This window comes from Esox lucius, chromosome 18, assembly GCF_011004845.1.
Source record: "Esox lucius isolate fEsoLuc1 chromosome 18, fEsoLuc1.pri, whole genome shotgun sequence".
In the NCBI taxonomy this organism is placed as follows: domain Eukaryota; kingdom Metazoa; phylum Chordata; class Actinopteri; order Esociformes; family Esocidae; genus Esox; species Esox lucius.
Genome location: NC_047586.1, coordinates 3,966,957 through 3,984,603, shown reverse-complemented (window position 1 = coordinate 3,984,603; position 17,647 = coordinate 3,966,957). Strand labels below are relative to the sequence as shown.

Genomic DNA, 17,647 nt, shown 5'->3' with positions numbered 1-17,647 from the left:
TCTCCCCCTGCCTGTCCGAGGGACTAGATGGGGTTGATGAACTCATGCTTATCATTTTTAGGTATGCTTCCCAGCTCGAAGTTAGATTCTGCAGTCATCGCTATCTGGCGGAAGCACACTGTCTGGACATGTGGCAGCTAGCATGCTGATGTAGTATACAGTCTAAATATCCCTTTAAGCATTAGCGTGGATGGAAGCAGCTGGGTCATGGGTTTTCTAAGAAGCCGTGTTGGGTTGAGGGCTCAAGGCTGCAGAGTTTTATTTTATTCTCTTATGTAAATTTTTATTACACTCAAATGGCAGTCAATTAAAAGCAACAGCCCTGATCGTACACATTGTCGTGTAAAATACAAGCCATTTAAAAGCAAAACGCATTCTAAGAGTGTAAAGACGGGAGCTGAAGAACATGCAGTGTCCATTCAGTGGGATGGTGTGCGTGTGTGTGTGCGTGTGTGTGTGTGTCTGCAGACATTCTTTAGCTTGTTTCAACATAAAGATCATTCCCCACATCTTCCTGTCTACACTGCAAAGTCTGTCAGCATGGACGTATCCACATACATTTATGTCTATTGGCCCTTGAACTGAGTTCAGACACTGGGAGATGCTTCGCATTAAATCTAACTGCTTGACCCATCAGAAAACCCAATTCACCCCCCGTAAATGGGGTCATTCTGGATGAGGTGTGAACTCCAGGGCAACAATACAATAAAAGCTGCAATGATGGTGTGTCTACGGTGGGAAATGGAAACAAGAATACTCTCCAGTCTCTCCAGTATCAGTCAGTATCAGAGTCTCTCCAGTATCAGTCAGTATCAGAATCTCTCCAGCATCAGTCAGTATCAGTCTCTCCATTATCAGTCAGTATCAGAGTCTCTCCGGTATCAGTCTCTCCATTATCAGTCAGTATCAGAGTCTCTCCGGTATCAGTCTCTCCATTATCAGTCAGTATCAGAGTCTCTCCATTATCAGTCAGTATCAGAGTCTCTCAAGTATCAGTCAATATCAGAGTCTCTCCAGTATCAGTCAGTATCAGAGTCTCTCCAGTATCAGAGTCTCTCCATTATCAGTCAGTATCAGTCTCTCAAGTATGAGTCAGTATCAGAGTCTCTCCAGAACCAGAGTCTCTCCAGTATCAGTCAGTATCAGAGTCTTTCCAGTGTCAGTCAGTGTCAGAGTCTCTCCATTATCAGTCAGTATCAGAGTCTCTCAAGTATCTGTCAGTATCAGAGTCTCTCCATTATCAGTCAGTATCAGAGTCTCTCCAGTATCAGAGTCTCTCCATTATCAGTCAGTATCAGAGTCTCTCAAGTATCAGTCATAATCAGAGTCTCTCCAGTATCAGTCAGTATCAGAGTCTCTCCAGTATCAGAGTCTCTCCATTATCAGTCAGTATCAGTCTCTCAAGTATGAGTCAGTATCAGAGTCTCTCCAGAACCAGAGTCTCTCCAGTATCAGTCAGTATCAGAGTCTTTCCAGTGTCAGTCAGTGTCAGAGTCTCTCCATTATCAGTCAGTATCAGAGTCTCTCAAGTATCTGTCAGTATCAGAGTCTCTCCATTATCAGTCAGTATCAGAGTCTCTCCAGTATCAGAGTCTCTCCATTATCAGTCAGTATCAGAGTCTCTCCAGTATCAGTCAGTATCAGAGTCTCTCCAGTATCAGTCAATATCAGAGTCTCCAGTATCAGTCAATATCAGAGTCTCTCCAGTATCAGTCTCTCCATTATCAGTCAGTATCAGAGTCTCTCCATTATCAGTCAGTATCAGAGTCTCTCCATTATCAGTCAGTATCACAGTCTCTCCAGTATCAGTCAGTATCAGAGTCTCTCCAGTATCAGTCAGTCATCCATCCATTCAGGTCAGCTCAGCTAACATCCAGCAGCGCTCCTCTTTCTGAAACCTCAAAATGGAGAACAGTCTCTGTGAGGCCGACACCATCCAGGTCGGGTCCAGGCCTCATCCTCCTGGCGTGCCTACACAGGCCAGAACCGTCCACCCAACCAGGCCCAGGCCTCATCCTCTTGGCATGCCTACACAGGCCAGAACCGTCCACCCAACCAGGCCCAGGCCTCATCCTTCTGGCGTGCCTACACAGGCCAGAACCGTCCACCCAGCCAGCCAGGCCCAGGCCTCATCCCCCTGGCATGCCTACACAGGCCAGAACCGTCCACCCAACCAGGCCCAGGCCTCATCCTCTTGGCATGCCTACACAGGCCAGAACCGTCCACCCAACCAGGCCCAGGCCTCATCCTCTTGGCATGCCTACACAGGCCAGAACCGTCCACCCAACCAGGCCCAGGCCTCATCCTTCTGGCGTGCCTACACAGGCCAGAACCGTCCACCCAGCCAGCCAGGCCCAGGCCTCATCCCCCTGGCATGCCTACACAGGCCAGAACCGTCCACCAAGCCAGGCCCAGGGCTCATCCTCCTGGCGTGTCTACACAGGCCAATGTCAGCTTTATATGGGCTGTTAGTAGACAAGGCTGTTGGAACCTGTAATGATGTTATTATTCCTAGGGGTTTGGTGCTGCTGGACCAATGACAGGGCTGGACAGGTTTCCACAACGACCGCCAGAACCACGTCGTTTGCAGGGGAGGACTGAGAGACGAGCCAGAGTGTGTCTCACAGAGAGAGGGTGTGTGTGTACGTGTGTATCTGTGTGTGTGTGTGTGTGCTTATGTCAGTTAACAAATGAGTAAACATAAACATGCAGAAATCTGTGGTAAAAGCTCAAATTAGCGGTAAATGTTAAAATAACACAACCCTTAACTAACACGCCTATTAGTCAAAGACCCTAATAACACAACTATTAGTCAAAAACATTAATAACACAACTATTAGTCAGAGAACTTGGACAGTGTAGAGGCATCAGCCAGAGGATGTGGTCAGGTGAATTGTGATGATTCCAAATGAACACACACAAACAACAGATGCACAAAGACACACACAGTCTGGGGATTGAAAACGTGTCAGACGGAGACAACACATAATTCAGCCCATTATGGGCGAGGGAAAAGATCATGAGCAAAGGAACGAGGCAGAAAGGAAATTAATCTGTCCTTATGAGTAAGGCAGACAGGACAGCTGTGTGTACATTTCTTAGACTAGTGCTCTTGAACCCGTGTGTGTGTGTGTCTTTCATGAGTGTGCGTGTGTTTAGGCGTGTGTATTGCTGTTCCACCTGCAGTAGTTAGTTCACTACAACGACCAGTACAGACAGTTTCCCTGCAGTGTCAATTCTGCTGGAGCTGCTTCTGTCTGAAACTGAAAACTTCAAGACAGATAGAAATGGTCCATGACGGATGTTAGAAGCCCTGACTACAACACTGGGGTCAGGCCCGGCTCCAGGACCAAGTAACTGAGGGGGCTGTTAAAAATGGCGAGGGGGCTAATTGGTTTTTGGGCTATTTTACAGCTATTTTCGATATTGTAGGGTTTTGAAAACGTAAACTGGGGGGCAGAAAATACATCCTTGTGGCGCCGGGTCTGACTGAGGTTCAGACCCGACAGGATCTGAGAGAGTGGCCCAGCACGTCCGACTGTGTATGAGATCCATTCCACTCCGGTTCTGACCAGGCACTTAAAACCACGGCACAGAAGTCCAGTTCGCCACAGGCCTTCACAAAGAAGTGGTCCTCAGCGCGTCTAGTCTTTGGTGTCTGTGGTCCTCAGAAGTCCTCATTGTCAATGGTCCTCAGTGTCTGTGGTCTTCAGTGTCTGTGGTCCTCAGTGTCTGTGGTCCTCAGTGTCTGTGGTCCTCAGTGTCTGTGGTCCTCCTTGGTCTTCAGTGTCTATGGTCTTCAGTGTCTGTGGTCTTCAGTGTATGTGGTCCTCTGTGGTCTTCAGTGTCTGTGGTCCTCAGTGTCTGTGGTCCTCAGTTTCTTTGGTCTTCAGTGTCAGCGTTCCTCAGTGTCTGTGGTCCTCTGTGGTCTTCAGTGTCTGTGGTCTTCAGTGTCAGTGGTCCTCTGTGGTCTTCAGTGTCTGTGGTCCTCAGTGTCTGTGGTCCTCAGTTTCTTTGGTCTTCAGTGTCAGCGTTCCTCAGTCTCTGTGGTCCTCTGTGGTCTTCAGTGTCTGTGGTCTTCAGTGTCAGCGGTCTTCTGTGGTCTTCAGTGTCTGTGGTCCTCAATGTCTGTGGTCCTCTGTGGTCTTCAGTGTCTGTGGTCTTCAGTGTCTGTGGTCTTCAGTGTCAGTGTTTCTCAGTGTCTGTAGTCCTCTGTGGTCTTCAGTGTCTGTGGTCTTCAGTATCAGTGGTCCTCAGTGTCTGTGGTTCTCAGTGTCTGTGGTCCCCTGTGGTAATCAGTATCTGTGATCCTCTGTGGTCTTCAGAGCCTGTGGTCTTCAGAGGCTTAGCCCACTAGACATTCAGGTCACCCAAACCCAACTCTTGTTGGCTCAGCAAGGTAACTTCACAACTCGCATGCTTATTTAACTATGCACAGATGCTCTCTCACCACTTGAACAGTTTTGTTATTCCTTTCCCTCTTCTGTGGGGTACGCTCATTGACAAACAGATGTTAAATCTGTTCTAGGGCCACCTCTCTCACAGCCTGTAGCTTCATGACCACAGGCAGAGGGGACATGTCAATAATGTCAATGGTTGAATGACCACGACTAAGCTTCCTAAGTCGCTCCCCTGACTCCCCCGACAACATTACATTTATGTCCAGGATCCCCTGGCTGTTTGTTTTCGTGACTCCAGCATGCACTACTTAGTTCATTCATTCAGGTCAATGTTACAGTCGTGTCACACCGGCGCTTGTACCTGGTGAGTATCTCATAATGAAATGCACATTGTTTTCCCACTTTTAGCATCGGCCCATTTTATATATATATATGAATGTGTGAGAGAGCACACCTTGAATAACAAGATCCTATCTGGAAACGTATCCCTCTACTGGGATTGGTGAGTGAACACGGGCTGGGAGGTCCTGGCAAAACGACTTCATCCACTGACTGAGCCAGAATCAGTTAACAGAACTCCATTGGCTTATGTTTTCATGCCAACTCTGAGAGGAGATGGTTAGGCAGTGGTTAACTCTGATATAATAACTGAGGTATAATATCAGATATAATGTCCACCGAGGACTGAGGTATTATATCAGATATAATGTCCACAGAGGACTGAGGTATTATATCAGATATAATGTCTACCGAGGACTGAGGTATTATATCAGATATAATGTCCACCGTGGACTGAGGTATTATATCAGTTATAATGTCCACCGTGGACTGAGGTATTATATCAGTTATAATGTCCACGAGGACAGAGATATTATATCAGATATAATGTCTACCGAGGATTGAGGTATTATATCAGATAAAATTTCCACCGTGGACTGAGGTATTATATCAGATATAATGTCCACCGAGGACTGAGGTATTATATCAGATATAATGTCCACCGAGGACTGAGGTACTATATCAGAAATAATGTCCACCGAGGACTGAGGTATTATATCAGATGTAATGTCCACCGAGGACTGAGGTATTATATCAGACATAATGTCCACCGAGGACTGAGGTATTATATCAGATATAATGTCCACCGAGGACTGAGGTATTATATCAGATATATTGTCCACTGAGGACTGGGGTATTATATCAGATATAATGTCCACCGAGGACTGAGGTATCATTCACACCCTGATTGTGTATGTGTCTCTTCCCGTCTGTATATGTGTCACGTCCCGTCTGTCTATGTGTCACATCCTGGCAGGCTTGCAGGATTGCCGTGCCAGTGAGATCCAACGCCCTCTCTCCCTCATTTGGAGCACAGACACCTGATTGTGTTCCTGACCACAGTCCATCTTTGTTCTCCACGCAAGTATAACATTGTTCTGTTTTTGTGTGTTGGGTTCTGTTTAGTTATGTCTTAGTTCTTTTCATCAAACGCCCTCCATTCCCCCTCTGCATGTGTCCTGCCTCCATGCTTCAACATTACAGTACACATCGCTTTTAGAAGAGCGAATGCCAGTATCGTCGAGACGTGAGGATATTTTGTTTGGGAGAATTACTGTATTTAATGACTGTAATAGCCGTGTTAATTCGCGTGCGAGCAGGCATTTCATGAACACCTTACAGACACACCCAATCACAAACACGGACACACACATACCAAAACAGAGAGACAAACTCTCACACACACACACACACACACACACACATACACACACATACACACACATACACACACGGTCGACCCAAAACAGAATAGGAATATAAAATAAACGTCCCTTTCCCATCCAGAGATTTCCCAGAGCCCTTCCTGACACCTCTTTACACGCCTGTCGGCTTCCACGTCACACACACACGCACGCACACACACGCATGCTGTCAGGGCTCAGAGCATGGCGGCTCCGTCTCATTCAATCTGGGAAAACGTTTGTACGGCTGTCAGCAACCCATCACACACACTCTGGCTTCATACGTAAGCCCTGTGTGAACTCACTCCCTCTATCACACACACACACACCCACACATTAACAACCAACACTTTCATTGCTAGTAGGAGGTGAATGAGAAGACAAAGAGAGAGAGCAAGAGAGAGGTGTGATGGAGAGAAGTCTGGTTCTCACAGACCACCCTGTCCATGTATTCAAGTCTTCATCTCCATAGACTACCCTGGTCATGTATTCAGATCTTCATCTCCACAGAACACCCTGGCCAAGTATTCAGGTCTTCATCTCCATAGACCACCATGGCCATGCATTCAGGTCTTAATCTCCATAGACAACCATGACCACATATTCAGGTCTTCATCTCCATAGACCACGGTGGCCATGTATTCTGGTCTTCATCTCCATAGACCACCATGGCCACGTATTCAGGTCTTCATCTACATAGACCACCATGGCCATGTATTCAGGTCTTCATCTCCATAAACCACTCTGGCCACGTATTCAGCTCTTCATCTCCATAGACCACCATGGCCACGTATTCAGGTCTTCATCTCCATAGACCACCCTGGCCGCATATTCAGGTCTTCATCTCCATAGACCACATGTATTCAGGTCTTCATCTCCATAGACCACCATGGCCACGTATTCCGGTCTTCATCTCCATAAACCACCGTGGCCACGTATTCAGGTCCTCTATTCTGGTGGTTGACGGGCAATGGCTCAGCATGCTGCAGCTGGCAATCCCACAACACGTTAAGGAGCCTTGAGCCGGGCTCTGTCTCTGTAACACAGTGCAGGAGACAGGCACCAAGGCACAGAACATGGGGATGCCTCTACAGCCAGCATGACGAGGGGAAAAGCCAAGCTACATCAATGAAGTGCTTTGCTGGTCACACACACACTGGGAATGCTTTGCTGGTCACAAACACACACACTGGGAATGCTTTGCTGGTCACACACACACACACTGGGAATGATTTGCTGGTCACACACACACTGGGAATGCTTTGCTGGTCACACACACACTGGGAATGCTTTGCTGGTCACAGACTGGAAATGCATTGCTGGTCACAAACTAGAAATGTTTTGCTGGTCACAGACTGGGAACACTTTGCTGGACACAGAATGAGAAGGCTTTGCTGGACACACAGAGTGGGAATACTTTGCTGGTCACAGACTGGGAATACTTTGCTGGACATACAGACTGGGAATGCTTTGCTGGTCACAGAATGGGAAAGCTTTGCTGGTCAAAGACAGGGAATGCTTTGCCGGTCACAGAATGGGAATGCTTTGCTTGTCAAAGACAGGGAATGCTTTGCCGGTCACAGAATGGGAATGCTTTGCCGATCACACAGACAGGCAATGCTTTGCCGGTCACAGAATGGGAATGCTTTGCCGGTCACACAGACTGGGAATGCTTTGCCGGTCACACAGACTGGGAATGCTTTGCCGGTCACAGAATGGGAATGCTTTGCCGGTCACACAGACTGGGAATGCTTTGCCGGTCACACAGACTGGGAATGCTTTGCCGGTCACACAGACTGGGAATGCTTTGCCGGTCACACAGACTGGGAATGCTTTGCCGGTCACACAGACTGGGAATGCTTTGCCGGTCACACAGACTGGGAATGCTTTGCCGGTCACACAGACTGGGAATGCTTTGCCGGTCACACAGACTGGGAATGCTTTGCCGGTCACACAGACTGGGAATGCTTTGCCGGTCACACAGACTGCTGTGAGGAAGCATTTCACACTAGAGTGCACTTACAAGATGGGAGGGATTGTCTGACATGAGCTCAGAGGGCTTCAGGGACCAACCGAGGGAAGCGTTGTGGAGAGGAGTGAGGAAGGTAGAAGACAGGGAGACGGTGATGAGAAAGAGAGGGAGGGAAGGAGGGAGGGAGGGAGGAGGGAGGGAGGGAGGGGGAGAAAGGAGAAGAATGAAACAATGGTATGAGAAATAGAATAGGGAGAACAAACAGTGGTGCTTTTTATGGACAGAGGGGGAGTACCACTCGAAAAGACTTGTCACACACACGCACACGTACACACACGCACACATGCACAAACACACACACACACACTGTGATTGGCAGACGAGGCCCAGAACTGAATGTCATTCCACTGGCAGAAAGAGTATTGGATCTGTCAGTGACTGTCTACTCCACTAGTCATCACATACTCAGACAAATTCACACACACACATACATACAAACGCGCGCACGCACACACACACACACACACACCTCAGTTTAACTAAGGGACTCAGCTTAGAGCTGACCACAGATCAGTTGGACACCTGTGCAGTTGAGTGGGACCGACTTTACACAGCACTTAGGAGGCTGATGTGAAGGACACCAGGGTTGCTAAGAACTGACCTGGATACAGTTTTAAAGCCTGTGTACATTAATCGGTAATAAGTTGTCTAAAAACAAATTCAGTTCAGCGGAAGGTTTGAACGGTTGTCAAGGACCAGACTGGGATGGGTGTGAAGTGAACGGTCCAGACCTGTGAAGTGAACGTTCCAGACCTGTGGAGTGAACGGTCCAGACCTGTGGAGTGAACGGTCCAGACCTGTGGAGTGAACGGTCCAGACCTGTGAAGTGAACGGTCCAGACCTGTGGAGTGAACGGTCCAGACCTGTGAAGTGAACGGTCCAGACCTGTGAAGTGAACAGTCCAGACCTGTGGAGTGAACGGTCCAGACATGTGAAGTGAACGGTCCAGACTTGTGAAGTGAACGGTCCAGACCTGTGGAGTGAACGGTCCAGACCTGTGGAGTGAACGGTCCAGACCTGTGGAGTGAGCGGTCCAGACCTGTGAAGTGAACGGTCCAGACCTGTGAAGTGAACGGTCCAGACCTGTGAAGTGAACGGTCCAGACCTGTGAAGTGAACGGTCCAGACCTGTGAAGTGAACGGTCCAGACCTGTGGCTTTCTCTGAGAGCTTTGTTTCAACATCCACCTCACCTTCTTGAGCTGGTTCTCCATCTTCACACACTCCTCTTTCTTCTGCTCCAGAGCAATCTCCAGACTCTTCAGTTTGGAATCCTTCTTCAGACCGGAGGACGCTAACGAAGAAGCATGCTCCTTTAGGTCTAACAGGCTGGTCTAAAGGAGGCAGGGCAGAAATCAGACGGGACCCAATCAAAACATGTCAATAATACACAGAGAGGAAAAAGACACACCCTCTAATTCAATGTTCATCTCTCACTGTCACTGTAAGCCAATCCCGTCAAGGTACGAAGAACCGCCCACGTGTTCAGCCGTGCCATTACCCATCCTGCACTGGGGTTACATGGGGAAATGACATGGGGCAACAGATACTAATCTGATCTCACTACACCATCCCAAGAGTATCTTTCTTCCACCACCCTGACATCTTTTCTGTCTCTCTTTCTCCATTTATCTCCCTCTTTTGGTCCCTCAGTCCCCCTCTTCTCTCTCCATTCTCTTCATACCTCCCTCCCTCTCTCCCTTTCCCTCCCTCTCTCCCTTTCCCTCCCTATAGTTCAGAATAGGGCTGATCCAGAACATATCCTTCTCCCGGGTCATGTAATCGTGTCCTGATCAACACACCAAAAACACTGCTTTCCATAGGTCAACCACTTCTGCCTGTCTTTTGAGAGAGAGAAAGACAAAGAGAGAGAGAAAGACAAAGAGAGAGAGAAAGACAAAGAGAGAGAGAGAGAGAGAAATACAAAGAGAGAGAGAAAGACAAAGAGAGAGAGAGAGAAAGACAATACTTAGAGGGAGAGAAACACAGGATACCAAAAGAAAGAAGAGAGACACGAGGAGAGATACAAACAGAGAGAGAGAGAGAAAGACAAAGAGAGAGACAAAGAGAGAGAGAACGGGAGAGAGAAGGGCAACGGTAGAGCAGAAGAAAGAAGCAAAAGAGGGAAAGACAGGAAGAGAGAGAGAGAACAAGAGCCCCTTAATTTCACACATCACTGCAGCCCGTTGAGTCAGAAACACAGACGTAATGTTCATATGGCTTTGCAGGCTTCGCCTGGGTCTGATCACGCTGGGTTAGGAAAACAGTTTTCTGTATTCAACTTGTTTTGTCTTTTTTTTAAAAGCAAGAGAGGAGATGAAGAACATATGACAGGCAGAACAGGGATAGCTAAAGACAGGTCACTGATAGGTCACTGATAGGCTACTAACAAGCTACACAACATGTCGTTACGCAGCCTGAGAGTCCAAGGCAAGGTCACAGGTCACCTGGATGGATGTGGACACAAGGTACAGATGCCGTGTTTCGAGATGGCAGAAAAACTAATCCTGCGGCGACAGGAAACGCGAATGACGGCGTAGGTTGTAATGAATGGAAATGTTTTGCAGGGTCCGATACGTTTTTTGTCGCCGTAAATCAACTGTGGCATTTTTAAAGCGGAAATTCTTAACATTAAAAGCCTTTCAAAGCCTTCGAATGCAGTGCAATTTTTCATTTCGTCCTGGAAAAGTCCAGCAACTACAGCAAGATCAAACTGGGCCACAGCTCACATGACATCCCATCCCGGGAAAATGGGTGTAATTTGTAAATCCTGGATCTCTATGAGATGCATCATTCACGGAGTAGCTTATGAAACATCGTGTGGGTTAACAAAATGTGGGTCCCTGTGCATGTGTGCCAAATATCATCACACTGAGTGCCAGTTTTAGTATTGTGTGGTAAAAAGGAATGTTTTTACACGTACACAGAATTATTGACCTCCTGGGTGTGTTTGATATGTTCCCATCACATTTTCAACTCAAACTATTATTTAGTCACAAAAATAGTAGCCTTAAACCCTTTGGAACCCATAGCAGCCGTTGGCAGCCTTCCTTTAGATTACTGTAGTGGACCGCGTAAAAAAATATTGTATTCCTGTGGATCATTAATAAGAAACAGGATAAGGTTTATTCTGTTATTTGACTTTTTCTAGTTATTATCATTTCTTTACTCAAGATGCTAGCGCCAAAGCGGCCACTACTTACATTAGAAGTGGCTGTTTCTGTGTTGTTTGGTGATATGAAGTCGTAAACGTCCTGGCTCTTTGAAAGTGATAATGTCAAGTTGTGGTGATTAACAAATACCCGGCGGATATACAGTTCCTCCATTATTTCTTCATAGATTAAGCAGGTAGAAGGTCTAGAGTTGATTCCAGGTGTGGCATTCACATTTGGAAGATGTTGCTGTGAACCTACAACATGCGGTCAAAGGAGCTCTCAATGCAAGTGAAACAGGGCATCCTTAGACTGCAAAAAATATATAATCCATCAGAGAGATAGCAGGAACATTAGGAGTGGCCAAATCAACAGTTGGGTACATTCTGAGAAAAAAAGAATGCACTGGTGAGCTCTGCAACACAAAAAGGCCTGGACGTCCACGGAAGACAGTGGTGGATTATTGTAGGATCCTTTCCATGGTAAAGAAAAACCACAACATCCAGGCAAGTGAAGAACAATCTCCAGGAGGTAGGCATATCATTATCCAAGTCTACCATCAAGAGAAGACTTCACAGGAGCAAATACAGAGGGTTCACCACAAGGTGCAAACCATTCATAAGCCTCAAGAACAGAAAGGCCAGATTAGACTTTATTGATGATGTGACAGAAGACAGAAGCAGCTGGATGAATTCTGTTATTCTGTTAGATATATTGTCTGCTCAGATTCAGCCAAATTCAGCAAAGATCATTGGACGGCTTTTCTCTTTACAGAAGGACAATGACCTAAAACATACTGGAAAAGTAGTCTTTTAAGGCAAAGAAGTGGAATATTCTGCAATGGCCGAGTCAATCACCTGATCTCAACCCAATTGAGCATGCATTTCACTTGCTAAAGACAAAACTTAAGGCAGAAAGATCCATGAACAAACAACAACTGAAGACAGCTGCAGTAAAGGCCTGACAAAGCATCACAAAGGAGGAAACCCAGCGTTTGGTGATGTCCATGCGTTCCAGATTTGAAGCAGTCATGGCCTGCAAAGAACTTTCGACAAACTATTAAAAATGAAAATGTTATTTATGATTGTGTTAATTTGTCCAATTACAATTGAGCCCCTGAAATAAGGGGACTGTGTATAAAAATGGTTGCAATTCCTAAAGGTTTCATATAATATTCTTGTTTAACCCCTTTAATTAAAGCTGAAAGACTGCACTGCAATTGCATCTCAGTTGTTTCACTTCAAATCTATTGTGGTGGCGTAGTGATGGTAATTTCATCGATCAGAACATTTAAAGGAGAAAGTACAGAGACAAAATTCTCTTGGCACAATTTAATAGTTTATTTGCAAATAGAGAGACGCGTAAAACGCTTACCAAATAATCATCTGAGGAGTCTCTAAAGCATTTGGAAACACATTCGATACTTATAGAGGAATGGGTGGAGATAAGAATCTGCATGGTCATACCATAAAAACAACACATGTTCCTTATCCATCGTACCCACTGTTGTGTATCTTCCTCTATCCTGTCCTAAGACCCATTGTTCTGCATCTACCCCCATCCTGCCAAAGGTTTACGTTTACCTCAGCACCACATACTTCCTTTCTCACAACCCAACTGACATTTCTTTCCTTATCTAAACATGGGGACTCAATACATTAATCAATAAGAATGCATCAGTACAATACATTTCCATAACAGCGTACAGAGACAAAATTCAGAAAATTGTCTCAGAGTCCAAATATTACCGGACATAACTGTACCTTGAGGTTATCGAATATATTTGATTTTGTTGACGAGATACTTCACCCAAATTACAAAACGGTACATTAAATTGGGCAGTTTCATCCAGATGGGTCATTACTTGCCAGAGATGTAGCGGTTTAAGTGTTTTTCACCACATTGAAATTGGCAGTAAATCCATCAAGACCGACATGATTTCTTTTTGGGAAAGATTTGCTCCTTCTGTTACCTGCTGCATGGTTAGGGTTAGGTGTTAGGTGTTGTTAAACATGTTCAAGGGGAACAGAGAGCAAAGCGTGTTGTTCAACATGTTAAAGGGGAACAGACTGCGTATAGTGTTGTTCAACATGTTAAAGGGGAACAGACTGCGTAGAGTGTTGATTAACATGTTAAAGGGGAACAGACAGCATAGCATGTCGTTTAACAAGTTAAAGGGAAACAGAGAGCGTAGCATGTTGTTTAACATGTTAAAGGAGAACAGACAGTGTAGCGTGTTGTTCGACATGTTAAAGGAGAACAGACAGTGTAGCGTGTTGTTTAACATGTTAAAGGAGAACAGACAGTGTAGCGTGTTGTTCAACATGTTAAAGGAGAACAGACAGTGTAGCGTGTTGTTTAACATGTTAAAGGGGAATAGACAGTGTAGCGTGTTGGTTAACATGTTAAAGGAGAACAGACAGTGTAGCGTGTTGTTCAACATGTTAAAGGAGAACAGACAGTGTAGCGTGTTGTTTAACATGTTAAAGGGGAATAGACAGTGTAGCGTGTTGTTTAACATGTTAAAGGGGAATAGACAGTGTAGCGTGTTGGTTAACATGTTAAAGGAGAACAGACAGTGTAGCGTGTTGTTCAACATGTTAAAGGAGAACAGACAGTGTAGCGTGTTGTTTAACATGTTAAAGGGGAATAGACAGTGTAGCGTGTTGTTTAACATGTTAAAGGGGAATAGACAGTGTAGCGTGTTGGTTAACATTTTGATTTGTCGGAGGGTCACTCTGTCTCACTAACTCCACTCTAATAGTTTGTGGGTAGTTGTACAGTAAAATTACTGTACTGAAAATATACAGTGATGATGGCATCAGGCAATTTGAGTTTTGTGGTCATTGTACCTCACCTCTTTAATGGACTGATCTCCCCGCAACAGTTTTTATTTAGCTGCTTTAGGAGTCTTTGTTGCACACACACACACACACACACACACACACACACGTATCCTGTAGCCCACCTCTCTTTCCGACAGGTCTCCCTGCAGCAGGGTGAGCTTCTCTCTCAGCACCTTCAGCTCTCTCTTGTGGGAGTCCATCTCCTCTGTCTTCTCTCTGTCGTCCCTGTCTCTCTGCTCCTTCAGACGCTCAATGATACGCTCCTACACACGGACAGAACGACCAGTTATAAGACAGTGTGACCAGTAAAAAGACAGGACGGCCAGTTATGAGACAGGATGACCAGTGATAAGACAGTGTGACCAGTAAAAAGACAGGACGGCCAGTTATGAGACAGGATGACCAGTGATAAGACAGTGTGACCAGTAATAAGACAGGATGGCCAGTTATGAGACAGGATGACCAGTGATAAGACAGTAAGAAAAGTTATAAGACAGTATGACCAGTTATAAGACAGGATGACGAGTTATAAGAAAGTACAACCAGTAATAAGACAGGATGACCAGTGAGAGGACTTTATTTCACCTCCCATAGAGTCCATCAAAGTGTGATTGGTGATGAAACCAACCAGCCTGTCTTAATGACAAGCTCAGTTATGGTGCTGGTGTGTTGAAGCACACAGACTTAGTGTCCCATCTACAACACTGTGTCTGGCAGAGCGGTCAGTCTCATGGCCACTACAAACAGTACACGTCACACACTGGGAGTCTTATTAAAGAAAGCTCCGTGTTCTCACACACACACACACACACACACACACACATACATACACACACATACATACATACAAGCACACACAAGCGTGCCTCAATTCCCGACCTTCACCGCATCAGTGTGTTTTTGGAAAGAATTACCTCAGAATTAACATGTCAAAGTTCATCTATTAAAACGTTCTAAAATGAATCAGGTCCACCTCTGGTGTCACCGCCACTCTGGGGTTAACAGCCCATCGCCAAGACACAACACAATAAAACCTAAAGAATCGATGGGGGACAGGGGGGGTGAGGAAGGGAGGCTTGGAGGTTTGGGCAGGAGGAACCAAGGGATGGCCAGGGGGTTGGGAGCAAGACAGGGAGGGAGGGGGGAGAGTGGGTCATAATATAAAACAATAACAGCTCTGAGAACAGTGCGTCTGGCTTCGGCCCACACTGCTGGTCAACGGAGCGTGAAGGAGAGTGAGACATTTACAGACGTCTGCTGAAAAGAGGGATGGAAAACAAACAAATAAGTGAAATAGGGAGAGACAGAGGGAGAGAGTGAAAGAGAAACAGAGGGGGAGAGAGTGAAAGAGAGACAGAGGGAGAGAGTGAAAGAGAGACAGAGGGAGAGAGTGAAAGAGAGACAGAGATGGAGAGTGATGGGGGAGAGAATGATAATGAAATAAGAAACCTAGAGAGATAGGGTGTTAAGATGTAGGGTGTTAAGATGTAGGTGTTAAGATGTAGGTGTTAAGATGTAGTGTGTTAAGAGAGTAGTGAGAGTAAGAGAGAAAAGAAATGGCGAAATTGGGGTTAGATCGTTGGAGAAAGAAAGAGAGTGAAGAGAAATGTACAGGGGAAGAAAAGTGAAGGCAGGGAGAGAAAGGCAAATCCCAGAAGAAAGACTTCAAAAAGCAAAGAAAGACAGAGAGAGAGAGAAAGAGATCAGTCTCCTGGCGTCAGCAGTTTTTCACCCAGGCCGGCCTTAACTCACACATCAAACACCGTCCTCACACAGCAAATACCGACCTCACACACCAAACATCGTCCTCACACACCAAACACCGTCCTCACACACCAAACACCCAGGAGAGGGGGATGAAGGAGTATACCGAGGGCCTGCAAAGACTGATCCCTGGTCAAAATGTGCACTATGTGGAAAACAGGGTGCCATTTGGGATGAGTCTAAGGCCCTCCCCTGGCCCTGTTGGTGATTGGGTGTAAGAGTCATGTGACATTAAGTATAACAGGGGTTTGACCGCCAGCTATTGCCCTGGAGTGATGCTGCCCTACTAAGGCAAAACACAGTAAATACATGAAAGGGCACTCCGAAAATCAGCCGTGGAAATAGAGTATCTTCAGTTTGTGATAATCTATGATATGTTCTAAGACTAGGACAGGAAAAAAGGACTGGGGAATAGGACTGGAGATTAGGACAGGAGACTAGGACTGAAGATTAGGACTGGAGGCTAGGACTGAAGATTAGGACTGGAGGCTAGGACAGGAGACTAGGACTGAAGACTAGGACTGGAGGCTAGGACTGAAGATTAGGACTGGAGGCTAGGACAGGAGACTAGGACTGAAGACTAGGACTGGAGGCTAGGACTGAAGATTATGACTGGAGGCTAAGACTGAAGATTAGGACTGAAGATTAGGACTGGAGGCTAGTACTGGAGACTAGGACTGAAGATTAGGACTGGAGACTAGGACTGGAGGCTAAGACTGGAGACTAGGACTGAAGATTATGACTGGAGGCTAGGACTGGAGACTAGGACTGAAGACTAGGACTGGAGACTAGGACTGGAGATTAGGACTGGAGATTAGGACTGAAGATTAGGATTGAAGATTAGGACTGGAGACTAGGACTGGAGATTAGGACTGGAGAATAGGACTGAAGATTAGGACTGAAGATTAGGACTGGAGACTAGGACTGAAGATTAGGACTGGAGACTAGGACTGGAGGCTAAGACTGGAGACTAGGACTGGAGACTAGGACTGAAGACTAGGACTGGAGATTAGGACTGAAGATTAGGATTGAAGATTAGGACTGGAGGACAGATTTCTGGATGAGTCTGAAGAAGGAGAGGGAAGGAAGGAAGAGAAAGAGAGAATGATAAAATGCAAGAAGAAAGAAGGTAGAAAGCAGGCGGCCCAAATGAATATCTGACTTACGTCCCTCCTCTCCAAGGGTGGCCGAACAAGAGGTCCGTAGCCCACAGAGCGTGACAGTATGCTGGGATGGAGATCGGAGCGGTGTGCCTCAGAGCCCCGGCCCACGGCCCAGCTCTGTAGCCAGACCGCGGATACGCAAGACAAAACAAACAGCCCGGCACCCGGTCATTCATATTCATCAGGTCAGAGTGAGGCAGCGGTTAGCTCCGCTTGTGGTACAAATGGCACCAACTTTCAAAAATAGCACACTACTTTCCACCAACAGTCAAGGGCCAAAAAGGCTACAATTGAAAGCAGTGAACCAGAAAGGGAATAGGGTGATATTTGGTAGACGAAAGCTGCACCACCTGGACTGTGTCAGGGACTGACCATACGGTTGTTGGTTCAACTCCCAGCACATTCTGGGTCAGATACCACATGGCGTAGTGTTTCTGTCTCAAGGCTGCCGCAGTGTCTTACAGACTCATTCACATTGCTCAGTGGCCACAACTAGACCACAGCTTTTATTTTGAAAGATACCACCATTCTATTACCACCTTGTGGTTGT

General features: G+C 46.2%; 1 protein-coding gene across 14 annotated transcripts in view; it reads right to left on the bottom strand.

The window, feature by feature from the left end:
• LOC105024897 (ELKS/Rab6-interacting/CAST family member 1) overlaps positions 1 to 17,647 on the bottom strand; it is a 254,096-nt gene that overhangs the window by 167,958 nt on the left and 68,491 nt on the right. For all 14 annotated transcript variants that reach the window (XM_034287688.1, XM_029114443.2, XM_034287690.1 and 11 more), the window contains 2 exons: positions 14,293 to 14,433; positions 9,366 to 9,506 (listed from right to left, as the gene is read on the bottom strand). In XM_034287688.1, coding sequence (XP_034143579.1) covers positions 9,366 to 9,506; positions 14,293 to 14,433 — 282 coding nt within the window. The remainder of the gene's footprint in view (positions 1 to 9,365; positions 9,507 to 14,292; positions 14,434 to 17,647) is intronic.